At 34.0% G+C, this 15,159-nt stretch overlaps 1 protein-coding gene across 2 annotated transcripts; it reads left to right on the plus strand.

The window, feature by feature from the left end:
• On the plus strand, positions 1–13,847 carry LOC113848638 (endoplasmic reticulum-Golgi intermediate compartment protein 3). Of its 2 annotated transcripts, none has more exons than XM_027478181.1 (11): positions 1–266; positions 358–440; positions 634–709; positions 803–870; positions 2,128–2,212; positions 9,494–9,612; positions 9,708–9,791; positions 10,398–10,544; positions 12,258–12,366; positions 12,455–12,574; positions 13,391–13,847. In XM_027478181.1, the coding sequence occupies exons 1-11, from the start codon at positions 179–181 to the stop codon at positions 13,453–13,455; spliced, it is 1,044 nt and encodes a 347-aa protein (XP_027333982.1). In that variant the 5' UTR covers positions 1–178; the 3' UTR covers positions 13,456–13,847. The 2 variants fall into 2 exon arrangements, with proteins under 2 accessions (XP_027333982.1, XP_027333981.1); XM_027478180.1 differs by having other exon boundaries at positions 358–506; positions 13,391–13,773.
• Positions 13,848–15,159: the final 1,312 nt, after the last annotated feature.

The following is a 15,159-nucleotide window of genomic DNA, read 5'->3' on the forward strand; positions in this document are numbered from 1 at the left end:
TGGCATTGAAGTCGTATTTTGATTACTTGAAGACCAAATCGAGGAATTAAATAGAATCCGAAAAGGGGGTGGATTTCTTCTCTTCCTTTTGATCAGAAAGAATTGTGGGTCAGTTACGATAAAATTCTATTCCTTGCGATTAGAATTTGTGTCGGATTGAACACAAACGAAGGTAAACATGGGAATGAAACAAGTGATTAAAAACCTTGACGCTTTTCCTCGCGCCGAGGACCACTTGTTGCAGAAAACTCAATCTGGGGCTCTTGGTATTTTATTCTTCTCTCATATGAATATGAATGCCCTTTTTTCTTTTTAAGTTAATTATTTGTGGCTCTTCTTCAATTTATTGCGTTGCAGTGTCCATAATTGGTCTGATTATAATGGCCACATTGTTCGTGCACGAGCTCGGTTATTATCTTACAACTTACACCGTCCACCATGTAGGTTCCGTTTTTCATTTCACTTGTGAGTTGAAATGGACAATACAACTGATGATTAAAATTGAGGTCCATGAAATTAATTTTGAACAGTTATGCGTCAAAATTAATCTTACTCTTAGGTTTTTATTAAAACGTGTGTGTCGTTGGAAAAATTAATATCCATATGGTTTTCACTTACACTCGCCTTTTGTAGATGTCAGTAGACTTGAAGCGAGGAGAAACTCTTCCGATTCATATAAACATGACATTTCCTTCCTTGCCTTGTGATGGTTAGTGCGATCTTTTTGTCTATTTGAAGTTGCTATGTGGTGGTGTTGTGTGTGCTCTCAATTCTAAACGTTTTTCCTCTGTTCTGTGGACAGTTTTAAGTGTAGATGCCATTGATATGTCGGGCAAGCATGAGGTTGATCTTGATACAAACATATGGAAAGTAAGTCCGTTTGTAGTTTACAATATGTCTTGTTTGAAATATCTAGAATATCTAGAAGTATGTATTTGTATGTAGTGATAATGTGATAAATATACATCATCATTGAGATGCATCCTGAAGAATATCGAAGGAGCTTCACAAATAGGCCTCATTTTTTTAAAATGAGTACCACACTCAGACTGTTGGATATTTTGATGCTGATTCGGTAGGTTCTCCTACCGATAGAAGTTCTGCTTATGGGTTTTTTTTGTTATACTAGTCAATAGCATGAGACAGTATTGCTATCCATGTTGTGTTGTTGTAGCTTGGTTAATTTGGCTGTCTTGTTGTGGAGTGTTTCAGGGGTGCTGATATTGCTGTGATTTTGCCAATTTACAGTTGTAACTTGTAACAGTCACTTCAACAATAATGGACATAATATCCATTATGCCATATTGCTACATAATATTTTTGGGGTTTGCTTACTTTTTTCTGCTTTTGGCTCTTGACTATTTCGTATTGTGAATTCATTGGGTGGATAAACAAAATGTGGTTGCAAGATCAAGTACCAAAATAGAATATTGAGCCATGATCTCGATCACTTGTAGACTCATTTAGTTGAAACAACTGCTTTAAGATCTTCAATTTGGGGATATTATTCAAATGATGCTAATTTATGAAAACCAAGCTGCTTTGTGCATCCACTCTAATCCGATGTTCCTTTAGAGGACCAAATATATTGATTCAGATTGTCACTTTTTTGGAGAGAATATCCTATTTAGAGATACCACTTGCTTTGTCAATTCAAATGATCAACTGACAGATGTTTTCACTTAGCTCTTGAGAAGTTCTCAAATAAATTTTATCTGGAACAAGCATGGCACACATGACCTATATGCACTAGCTTGAGGGGAAGTGTTGAGAGCATCATTTATGTATACAAATCTAGATTCATTGTATGTGCTAGAGTCTAACCAAATCATGTGCTTATAATAATTAGGAAATTGTATCATTGCTTTTATTACATTAATTTGATATATTCAGCTTTTGTTGGTAGTTGAGAGTCACATTGTCCAATTTATGTATTTCTTTTTCTCTGCTTACTCTCAACCTATATTAAAAATTATAAACTTGTAAAATGTGCTCAGTAGTTGTTACTTGTTTGTAAATAGCCATAAAGTTGTGTGTCAAGTATATTTATCTAACCATTTTTGGTTTTCTTTTTAATCCTGTTATCATTAACAATTGTTTACTCTAATATTTTTGGACTTGATGCAGCTTCGCTTGAACAGTTATGGCCAAATAATTGGAACTGAATATATCTCTGATCTTGTTGAAAAGGAACATGCCACTCACAAGCATGGTAATTTCTTGTTGCATTATGTTTATAGTTTTGAAACTTGAGTTAGTTTTCACATACTGTATTTGATTGGGTTCCATTCATTTACTGACTGTTAGGTTCATTTAATTCTTTTTCCCTTTGGATGATAAATATATCCTCTTCTACAATACTTTCTATATGGTTTTAAATAATTAGTCATACATGTTGGGCTGAAGATCTTAGTTAAAGGATGCTTGAGAGGTTTCATGTCCTTCCAGATTTACCTATTTTAGTAGAATAGACACATATATAGTTATCTGATGCTTGGCAGTTGGAAACTGCTACATATAAAAATATTCATATGCCTTCATCCAATAGATTAAGCTTTTGGGGGAGTAGGTTCTTGACATGGTATTTGAGCTTCTATGATCACGTGAGCTGCAGTTCAGTCCTTCTCCCCATTCTTTTGTATAAAAGTTAAACTCAGCACAAGGATGGATGAGCCTATGCATTATCCGTTGGTTCAGTCCTCGTCCTTTGGTGAAAGCAAAATGCTGTCATTTTTAATAGAATTGAGATCTCCTATTGTGGACTTTGAAAAAAAAAAAATGAATTTATCTTTATTTTCAAGTTTCTTTTCTACTTCTCTCCCTTGGCTGGTATCTTGTGTGGATTCTGTTTCAGATTGGTTAGAGAATTCAATTGAATCCTTTTGTATTGTGTTAGGTAAAGGAAGGGATATTGGAAGGAAAATGGAGGGGATCCCAATGATGAGTTTTTCTCATATTCTCCCCCTGGACATAATTATTGGAAAAGAAAGGATGGTGTTCAAGAAAGATCTTCATAGGATATGTAGAACCATTTGGAATGGGGGCAGTGGCATTTGTACCCTTTTATGTGGGAGAATAACCAAGGAAAATGCATTTAAGGGACCTTGGATCAAGTTTTGCTCATGTAGGACTAGATTTATGGATAAATTTGAATATAGAGTACAACCAAGTTTTTTTGGTGGAAGAGACTCAAGCATCTTGATTGAAGGAGAATTTCTTTTAGACAATTATGATGAGTTAAAAATTGAACAATTTGGATGGAAGCTGGTTTTATATGAAAGGTAGAAGGTGGCACAACTTCCCCCCAAAAATGGTTTGGAATGTTTGATGTGAATGTGAGAGAGTGAGCAACCTAAAGAAGTGCCAATTTTTCCTTTTAGCAATGTCGTTTTGTTGAGGATTATTGTTGCAAGAATTTTGATGAAATATGCCATGTTCTTGTAAGTAATCTTTGAAATCATTAGAAAGATATTCATTGCCATTGTTAGAATGAAGAATGTGAATTGTTGACTGAAAAACATTGGTGACAAGTTTATGGAAACCATTTGAAGATATTGCTTGTTTCAGATATTCCTTTAAGAGACAAACCCAATGGACTTGTGCATGGTCATCGATAAAAGTAATAAACCATTTAGCTCCAGTAGTATTAGGGACTGAGTATTCTGCAATATTTTGTGACTGCACTCATTTCTTATTTCGTATTTGACTAATTATGTGTTGTATTGGGTCTTAAGTCTTTGAATTTTGAGTTTATGTTTAGTCAAATTATGTGCTTTAGAGGTTATTTATTTATCTATGTTATTTTCTATGTATGTATATGTTTAAGCATAGTTTTGAACATTTAGTAGGATCTTACGATCTTTGTTACGATCACACAATTTATGATCTTGGACCCCCCCTCCCCGATCCTACGCAGGATCCAGAGATTTTGACAACATTGGTGAGGCCTGATAAGGATGAGGAGGATAATTATTTCAAGATTGTTTTGTAGTAATACGATGTTCACAACTGAAAGAGGAGATATCTTTATTGATGAATAAATCAGAATATAAATATTTTAAATAATTGAAATTAGGATGGCCAACATGATGATGCCATAGAAGAACATTGGAATCTGCAACAGTTTACAAAGAAATGTTTTGAGGAGAATCCAGCCTTGATAGAGAACTAGAAACATTGTAGAGGCCATTGTGTTCCTTAGAACTGCCAATCGTCATTCTTGAAGACAAATCCTGAAAAATGCAATGTGAAGGGTAAATAATTATTGCATAGTGAAGATCTTTGGTTAATTTGCTGGCGAATATAAGACTAATCAGTGTTGTTAAATGGCGGAAAAGCTTGAAAAATGGTAGTTTGCATGGTTTGGGCCCAAACCTGACCTAGTCTAGAGGCTGACCTGCGTAGAAAAACCTAAGGTAAGTCCCTCTTCGTCACTCAAAAACACTTCTCCCCTCATCTCAGATCTCTTTCTTCTTTGATCTTTTTCATCTTTGCTCGTCTCCGACATCATTCTACGCTCACCTTCTCCGATCTCTGTCTTCTCCGACGTCACTCATCTCATATCTCTCTCTTCTTTGATCTGTTATTTGTTTTGTTGGGTGCCACTGTTCTGTTCTCCATCTCCAGCGACCTCAACTTCCATTTCCAGCAACTAGTCCTTCAAATGAGGGAAGGGAGCCACCCCAAACCAAAGACAGAGACAGCCCACTAAAAGAGAGAGAGAGGGAGATGGATATTAGAGAAGATAGCTCGAATAGAAGTGAAGAAAGAAAAAAGGGTTAGGGAAGTAGTGTGATAAGACTATTTTATTTACCCTTAAAAAAACTTGAAAACATAGGGCAAAAAGGGAAAGCTAAATTTTTTTAAAAGGAAAAAGTCTTTTTACTTTTATAAAACCCTAAAAACTGTGGGACAAAAAAGAAAAGTAAACATTTTAAAATATTAATTTCGTATTGAATTATGGGTGAAGTTACTTGTGTTTTGAGTTAATTTTTTTTTTCTATTTTCTTATTACCTATATATAATATTTTTTATATATTTATTATAGCTGCCATAATTCTGCCATAACCCGCCATGGCAGCCGCCATAACATTGAGACTAATACATGAGTTCAAATTTCAATTCTAATCCTGATAAATTTAGATCACCAATACCAGCTACCAATGTTGAATTACCGTGAGCTCTTGTAATAGTGAAACCTCTATCAGCTTGCTTGTATGACATGAAGTCAGTTCCTAATCTTGTGATATGGTCAATGGCACTGAAATCAAGGATCCACTCTCTTGTATTCTCATGCCTAGACAAGAAAGTAATCTGACCATTACTTCTGTGAGCAGTGTTTGCTTCAGAAGTGGAGGGTGCAATTGCTTTGAGTTTGTGTTGAGAGAGCAAATTCTTCAACATATTCAGCTGCTCATTGGAGAAGAGTTGTTTCTTTGAATCAGTAGATTCAACATGAGCATATGCTATAGGCTTGTGCTAACTTCTAGGTTTCCAATCTGCAGGTTTACCATGAATAATCCTGTGTGTATCCTTGGTGTAATACGGTTTTTGACAATGATCACACCAAGTTCTTGCCTCTTTGGATGCAAAGCCTTTGACTCGTTTACGCTAGTGACAAGATCTGAGTTTAGCTCAGCATCTTCAGTTGTAGAGTTTGTCTCCAGCATCACTATCCTTGGACTTTCTTCCCTTCTAACTGTAGCAAAGTTTTCCTTGAACAATGGTAGTGGCTTAAGGCCAAGGATTCTATCTGGCGCTTCATCTAACTCTTTGGTAAGACCCTAGAGGAGATAAAAAAACTCTTTCCAGTATTTGGTCATATGATATTTTATCCTCATAACATTTTCGAGAAATGGTATAAAACAAGTCTATTTCTCGCCACAACTCAACTGACATATTAAAGTACTCAGTTATAGAGTTGTTATCTTGTTGAGTGTTACAAAGAGCTGACCTGATTTTAAAACATTGTGCAAAGTTTTGGATAAATAATATTTTTGAGAATTTGGTTTTTGATCAAGATCAATGGCATCGTGTGATCTATGTAGCCAACCTCACCTAGTGCGTTAAGGCTTGGTGGTTGTTATTGTGCAAAGTTTTGGAGGTCTTAGCGCTTCTCTTGAACGGTTGTCCAAATTTCATGGGTTTTGCAGGAAAGGTATGTTCTGCAGATTTTTGGATCCACTGAGTTGATCAGCAAGGCCTTAACAATGGAGTTTTCTACATTGAAAGCTATGGCATTGTTGTAGAAAAACCTTGCAATTGCTTGACATGCATCCTTCCTTATACCCATCTTGAATATGCTATTTATTTTGGCTTGCGCACTAACCACCTTTTTCTTGGAAAATTGTCTGATCCCAGCACTCTCAACTTCAGTGGCTTTTCTCTTTTCACCAATTTCTAGAGTCCTCTTTGTTAGCTGTTTATTTATTTATTTATTTTTATCAAGGAAGTAATAATCTCCATCATCTCCTTATTCACATCTTCAGGAACAGATTTGCAAGGTTCAACATTTTGATTTGTTTTAGCCAAGTGGTGCTTTAAGCAATAAACACCTCTATTTAGTACCTTGTGACAGAACTTGCACTGAACCTTCACAGTTCCTTGAACTGAATCCATATTTCCATTCCACATCACCCCTGCTTTCATGAGCATTCCAGGGAACCAACATATGAGGCACACTTGAAGAGCCAACAGCAGTGGAGCTATGGGTTGCAGCTGGGACAGACCCAGAACTGCCACCATGACTCTTTTTTCCCTAGAAATTATATATTATATTCTAAATATGTAACTGCCTACTCCAATAATTGCACATTACATTCTGAATACATAACTACCTACTCCAATAACTGTCACACAACATTTAATTTTAATTCCTATGCCTCCTAGAATAAACCTGTAGCACAGGTGGTTTGATTGGATCCATGACCCTACCATCACCCCTCTCTTGAAGATCAGCCTTGTCCTCAAGGAAGAAATCGGGAAACTGTTGCTGCATAAGAAATTGATCTTTGCATGTAGCATGCTCAGTTGCAAGACCTTTCCAATGTACCAAATACTGCATGATCTGTTTGCCTTTATTTATCACCAAACGGCTATCTAAAATCCCTTCTGGCTGCACCTCATCCACTGGTTAAATAATCAGATTACGGGGCAATTCAAGTTCTGCAAAATAGGAACCAACAACTTTCCAAAGCTGAGAAACATGAAACACTGGATGAACTTTGGAAGTAGCTGGAAGCTTCAATTTTTAGGAAACTTCACCATGTTTCTCTACAATCTGAAAGGGACCATAAAAACGTGGTGCTAACTTTGCTGTTTATGAAGCCAAAGCTTAAAAAAAAACCAAATCTCCCATTGCAAATTGCTGATCTTTTCTCTTATCTGCATAACACTTCATCTGGTCTTGTGCTCTGGTCAAATGGTATTTGATTTGATTGAGTGCTTCATCCCTTTCTTGCAATTCATGTGCAACCATCTCCACTTTTGTTTGCCCTTCCACAAAGCAAATAATATTGGGGGGCAGTCTGCCATACACTTGAAAAGGTATTGTTCTTGTAAAAACATGGAAGGTGGTATTGTACCACAATTCTGTCCAAGGAAGCCACAAAGACCAACTCCTTGGCTGTTCTGAAGAAAAACAGCATAAGTAAGCTTCTAAACATCAATTCATAACTTCAGTTTGTTTGTCAGTTTGTGGGTGATAAGAAGAAGACATTGTAAGACAGTGCCTTGCAACTTAAACAATTCCTTCCAAAAGTTACAAATAATGAGGAATTACATGCAACTCAATTACCTCTGACAAAAATAGCAGCCACACTTTGAGTTGTGTATGGGTGTTTTAAATTAATGAAGTGGAGATACTTAGACAACCGATCAACAACCACCAAAATAGTATCAAATCCTTTAGATTTGGGAAGCTAGTGATGGAACTCCATAGAAATGTCCTCCCATATTCTTGTAGGAATAGGAAATGGCTGTTACAAACTACTTGGAGTAGTGGCCATATATTTTTGCCGTTGACATGTCACAAGATCACACAAACTTCGTGACAGATTTCTTCGTGTGGTACAACACAGATTTCCAGCCAATCATCTGTATCTTTGAAGATAACCAGTGTCCACTAGTAGGAGAATAGTGGAACTCTTGTAATAATATAGCAATGCGAGAGGATTTTGAAGGAATCACCAACCTATCTTTGTATAATAAAATTCCATTATATAGGAATAATGTGGATGAGCTAATGGATTTGTCTTAAGTTAGAGATGATTTCCTGTAATACAGGATCCTGATGAACTTCCTCATATATGTCATGCCCTTGAAGCCAAATAGGAGTAGAAATGATAGTTCTCAATTCAACAGCTTCATTAATTCTTGAAAGCAATGTAGTTAGTATCCTACAATTCACGATATAATTCTAACGATTCGATTCATTAGCCCAGGGATACAAATCGTATGGCAAAATCAATTTAATGTTTGAATCATTGCCGGAATCACTTGAATTGGGGCTGAATCGTGAATCTGGACAGCGGCATACAATTCCTTTGCAAACCAGGTTGTGCTTGAACCACGTACCTGGTTCACTAAAACCCTAAAAAAAAAAGTTTTTTCTTTTTGTTTTTTTTGCGAAAAGGGCAGTTTCAACTTGTTACTCCTTCTGCTGATCAATCCATTGTTTAATATTAAGAGAAAAGCCTTGTTTTCTCATTCCCGCCCCTGCTGCTCCCCTTCTCTGCACTGTTTCATGTTGTTCTCTGTCTCCTAGTGCTTTATAGTTTATTTTGGTTCATTCTCTCAACTTCTCCCTCCCTATTCAAGATTTCTGGTAGTCCCCCCTGCCATTGCAACTGTTCCTATTTTTTATTTGTTTTCTCCTCCTCTTTTGTTGGCTGTCTCCTATTGTTTTATGTCACATTGTTAGCTATATACTATTTGACTTCAAAAATGTTAATATATTAGATGTTTTGATGTTTCTTTATGTTACAATGCTCTTATATTTTTGTTTTTTATGTTTTAAATTATTGTTCATGAATCTTATGATTCAAGATATGATTCAATTCATGATTTAAAAAATAGGTCTTACGACTCACAACTTGAATCCCAATTTAACTACCTTGCTTGAAAGTGCATGCTGCCTATTCTCTTTCCCTGGCTTGTAAACTATATCAAAATGAACTCACAACAATTTAGCCATCCAATATTGTCAGTTAACTGTGGTAATGAGTTAGGGTAGGGAGGAAGCACTGTTCTCTGTAATTGCAATTTTTCCCTAATTTTTGTGATAAAATACTTCATTCGTAAAAATCTTATTTTTGTTCACATGTGCTGTAAATCATATTCTTCTAAATTCATATTGTGGATTTACTTGTGTAGTGTTCTTTGTTAAACATTTCATTGTGTATCTTAATAACAAGCATAAGTTTCAGAGTTTGTCCACATGCATTCTTGCAAAGTTATTTTCTGTGTCACTTACAGCCTTTTAAAAACTGAACAGATGATAAAGATCATCATGAGCATTCAGAACAGAAGATTCATTTACAGAACTTGGACGAATCTACTGAAAATATTATCAAGAAGGTGAAGGAAGCATTGCAAAATGGGGAAGGATGCCGGGTATATAGTCTGAAGTTACTCTATCATGAATTATTTTTTGTGGCATTTTTTGTCTAACCTAGAAAACGCTTATCATTTTGTTTAGTTCAATGCAGGTTTATGGTGTTTTAGATGTTCAAAGGGTTGCTGGAAATTTCCATATTTCGGTGCATGGACTAAATATATATGTTGCACAAATGGTAAGATATTACCTTCTATATTAATTTACCTCGCTTTAATATTAAAAAAAAATGCATATTATATTTCTTTGACTAGATTTTGCTAATGCTTACAGGTGTACGTATCTTTAATAGAATGAAAGGAGCCTTAAACTTTAATAAAGATTAATATTTCTTTGAATTCATTTTAAATTTGTCCCAAATTTTCATGAATGAGTAAATAGAGTACATGAATGTTGAAATGCAGAAAGAATTCCATTTCATTTTGCATCACTTTCTCTCGGAAACTATTTAAGGCATTGCTTGAATCCCCCTTTCGTTGTGCCTTCAGGTAGTTGAATGATACACTCCCATTTGCATTCATACGTGTCTGTTTTCTATTATTTCTGTTATGGTGTTCATCAGACACCCATAAACCATGACCTAGTTCTAATTCCAATTTATCAGGGATAAATTTTCCTTTTCTAGTCTTAAATAGCATTGGGCAGATAAATATTTTCCAATGTGACTTTTAGTGGCTTGTATCAGATCTTTCTGTCAAAAATTTGTTTACAAAGATTCTTATCAAATTTGTGATTTTTTCTATTGGTATCAAATATTTAATTTAGTTGTCATGATTTTCTGCAGATCTTTGATGGAGCAAAGAATGTGAATGTAAGTCACATAATCCACGATTTGTCATTTGGCCCCAAATATCCAGGACTTCACAACCCACTTGATGACACAACAAGGATTCTGCATGATACAAGTGGAACATTTAAATATTATATAAAGGTTTGTGATTTTGACTCTTTCTTGAATAATCTTTAAACCTAGCCTAACTATTAGTGCAGTTTGCTATGATTATTTCTCCAGGCTCCTCTTTGATAGGTTGCTGAATGCCAATTTATTTATTTTTCTTCATTAGCTAGATTGGTTCTTGTCTTCCTTCTAATGAAATGGGCTGTTAAATATTTGTTGTGCCCTCTTAGTTATTGAATACATGGTCTTTCTCTGGCAAACAAAATTAAGATTGTGCAGAAAACCATGTCTTAGGTAACATCACACTGACCTAAGAAAATCTTTTCCATTCTCTCTGGTGCTATATTTAATCTGCTTTTCGAACCTTCATAATCTTGTGAGGTTCACTCTCTTGAATTTTGTTAGAACCAGTCAATCAAACACTTGTAAAGTAGCTGTGTGAAGTCAGAATTTGTAATTAGCAGTAAAAATTTTGATTATTCAGTTATTTACTTATTTATGGCACTACAAAATATAAACATTCATAGTTATCAAAAGTGCACTATAGCAGTATAGCAGGGAATTTTTGAATTGATTGCAGCCAAAATAGTAGCGATAGTGGCTAGTGAGGCTTTTCGAAAACCCATTTTTGCCCCCAAAACAACGTTGTTTTGTGGGCCTTTTTAAGGGCCGAAGTCGTGATTTCTCTCTGTTGTGTAGTCCTTTCCTTTCTCTCATATTTTAAAAGGTCAAACCATAGAAGCCCCTATATTTTAGTTTGGAAATTATTGGTGATCTAGATAAAGATAATTTCTTCTGTAACATTTTTGGGGTGGGCCACTGTGCACTGGTATTTGAAATTGTTAACTATGACATCTATCTATCAATTGCCAATTTTTCCTATGTATCACTGTTGGGTTTTAGAGATAGGGAAAACACTTGGACCAATGATACACATCTAGTGCAAATTGTCAAGTAACACTACTGACACAGTATAACTGAGTGAGAAGCTTACTAAGCTTGCATTTTCTTACCAATAAAACCATAAAGAAAAATTAAAAATTGGCAATTGAACCCTATCAGAATTGTGACCAAGGACCCAATTGAAAATAAATTAAAAATTCAAGGACCTATGCAATCTTCTGAAGTATATGGACTTATTTACAACATCCCGAAGAGTTCAGGGACCTACCAAGTAATTTAACCATAGAAAAGAAAAGAGAACACCAAGATCTAAAAGAATTCAACCCTTGTGAACTAATGACTTTGAATGCTTATTATAGAACATGGTTTGTTGCTTCTAGTTTATGAATGTACAATTTTAAAGTGAGACTCCCTTTGAATAAATTAAGAATTTTAACTGGAAATATTTAGAGCTTGTTTTTTGTTTGCCAGATTTGGGTCTGGTCTTGGTTCTGGTTGTATAGTTAATTGTATTAAAAACTACACATTGTTTAGTGTAATTTGTTTTTATATTTACAGTAACTATCAGTTGCAAAATTACCTTTTCTAGATTAGCATATCTCCTAATTCATATTCATATTCATATTCATTTACCAAACTTCTTTCTTGACCCGCCATGATTAAATAAATCTCATTTTAAATGCCTAAGCCCAAAAAATCTGCAACCCCTAAAGTTAGAATTGGGGTACTGTTCATAATCCTAGAGCAGCCCTTAATCTAAAATAGAATTTAGTGATTTCCATTGTAATTTCTGCATTTTTTTTTCTTTGGTAAAATTCATATATTTCTAAAACTCTGATGCAGGTTGTTCCAACTGAATATAGATATATCTCAAAAGAAGTTCTACCAACTAATCAGTTCTCTGTAACAGAATATTATTCCCCCCTTAATCAGTTTGATCGCACCTGGCCAGGTTGGGTTTTTTATGTTTAACATAGCCTTTGTTCATTTCTGGGTCTCTAGGTTTTGAATATCGTTTCCCATTTATTCCATGTATGCAGCTGTCTACTTTTTGTATGATCTATCACCTATCACTGTCACAATCAAGGAAGAGCGCCGCAGCTTTCTTCATTTTATTACTCGACTTTGTGCTGTGCTAGGTGGAACCTTTGCTGTAACAGGTTTGTCCCATAATTACTGATTCTGTACCACATGTATATGATCATTGTATCTGGACAGTTGATCTATATTTTGCCGTGCAAAAAGTAAGTTGTATTTTCAGATACAACAATAACAACAACCATCAAGTCTTATCTCAATAGGTAAGTTAGGTTACATAGATTATACGATGCTATTGAACTTGGTCAAAAGCCAAATTTTTTGAAATTTGATTAATCAAAAGGTCTCTTTTAATAACTTTATCTAAGGTTCTTTTGGGTCTTCTCTACCCCTTTTTGTCAAACTAAAAGTGATGTAATCAACTCTTCTCACTAGTGGTACCTTCAAAGGTCTTCTCAAACTACCTTGGACAGTTTTCAGTCATTTTCTCTACTATAAGTGCTACTCTAATATTCTCACATAAACTATCATTCTTGAGCTATCCTTACTTGTGCAACCACTTATTCATTTTAACATTCTTATTTCTATTACTACTTTATTTTTATGTTGTTCCTTTAAGGCTTAATATTCACTACCATGTATTGCAGTACAATAAAATTTCCTTTTAGCTTGACAATTACTTTACAGTTACAAATAACTTCTCATGCTTTTTTTCCACTTTAACTACCCAACTTGTATTTTTAAATACTGCAGAAAAAATAAAATAGAAAAGCTCCGGTAATATGATTATATATTCTGATTTAGCATATTTAATGTCAAATCGTGTAAGTTTAGATAATTCAATTCAACTGCTAATATGGTGATATAATTTCAACACACGGATTCAATATTTTCTCTCTCAACAGTTTCTTTCGCTCACATTCCATTTACATCAATAGGGATGCTGGACCGATGGATGTACAGACTTCTTGAAGCATTAACTAAATCAAAGTCTAGACGGTAGATCATGAAGTGATTACAATTTCTAGCAACTCCCCCTACATATCCAACCATGGGATTTCAGGATTGTAAGGAATTTATTGCCCCCAAAGATTAAGATATAGAGGTGGCATAGTTGAATCAAGCATTAACTTTTAAACTTCATATGTATTCATGCAGTTCCTTGTATTGTCTGCCATCAATGACTAACCGATCGTATTCTCTCATCTTTTGGAATGGATGTTTTGGGGTTCGGTTTGACTGTGGACAGCGTTGTCTTAGCTACTATACGTGTGGAATTGCTCTGTAAAACTCAAATTTTGAATGTTAATTTTTTCCTTGTGCAACTCCACGTGTGGAATTTCCTGAATATATTTATCCCAAACTAGTGCATATTTGGCTAGTTCTCTCTTCTCTTCTACCGTGAGCAAATGTGGAAAGTGAAAAAATAAATATTTGTTCAATGTTAATTTAAAGTTTATTAAATGCTGGTTTCTGTAATGACTAAAACATAGTTTGCAAGGAGATTCCGATTTTTAGGGCCTGACTAGTAGAGTTTATTAACGTAATAAAAATTTTGTATTCACCGAACTTTTGTTGCTAACGTGAATACAGAGTCAAGAGAAGAAAAGTTATTGATTGAAAATAATAGAAATACTTTTTAACATTTTCACTTTGTACGTTGTTCATTTCAAGAGTCAAATCTTGAATACACAAACATGATAGTAGAATAAAATAATTTTTCATAGATTAGGTAAACATTTTAAACACATTGAATTCATTGCATTTGATAGCAATTAATAAGCAGTGGATTATTATTATTATTATTATTATTATTATTATTTACATCATCAGTTGAAAATGGGTTACAAAATATATTAAATTATTTTATATATTTTAATATTTAAAAATATTTATATTTTTTCTGTAAATTAAAAATAAATAACTTGTAAAAAGTAAAAAAAATAAAATTAGAAAATATAAATATAAAAGACAATTTTATTATTTTATATATATTTTTGTCATATCTTTCTTTCTATCAAATATGCATAAAATATTCATACTTTTATCATATTATAATCTTATCTTATTCTTCTTGATCCTATTCAAGCTACCAAACGAGCCATTAGATTGAAGGTCTAGGAGGCATTTAATGTAATACTAAGTGCATTCAAATAATATATTTCAAGTAACTAATTCAATTTTTATAAGATTTATAATTTAATGAATTAAAACTCTTAGATTAGATATTTATTTTTAGAGAATTTAAAATTTTAAAAATTTTGATAAGGGATTAAGATAAATAGAATTATAAGAATTTTAAATTCTAATAAAAAATGAGAATTAAACTCATAAATTTTACTTGGTATTGCAAATCTCCTTAATGTGTAAAATTCATACATTAGTCAATAGATAAATTTTTATTTAAATCAAACGTAATCTTACATTTAGATTGAATTTCATTAGATATTTTACTTGTTTTAAGTTACTTGTTTAATGCATTTGCCACGTAAGGAAGTAGATTTTGGAGATGAAATTTTGATAAATTGAAGGAAGAAGATGGAGCTTACGAGATCTTGAAGTTTGGAATTGGAAGAAATTGTTTTAAGTAGCGAAGTACAGAACTTCCTGTTTCAAGGGACACACTTGTGTTCTGGTTTGATTTGAAGGAAATGAAAATTGGCCTATAACTAGTGAACACAACCAGGTTGTGTTGAAAACACCCGTG

This window comes from Abrus precatorius, unplaced genomic scaffold (genome assembly GCF_003935025.1).
Source record: "Abrus precatorius isolate BTA unplaced genomic scaffold, Abrus_2018 Scaffold10, whole genome shotgun sequence".
NCBI lineage: Eukaryota > Viridiplantae > Streptophyta > Magnoliopsida > Fabales > Fabaceae > Abrus > Abrus precatorius.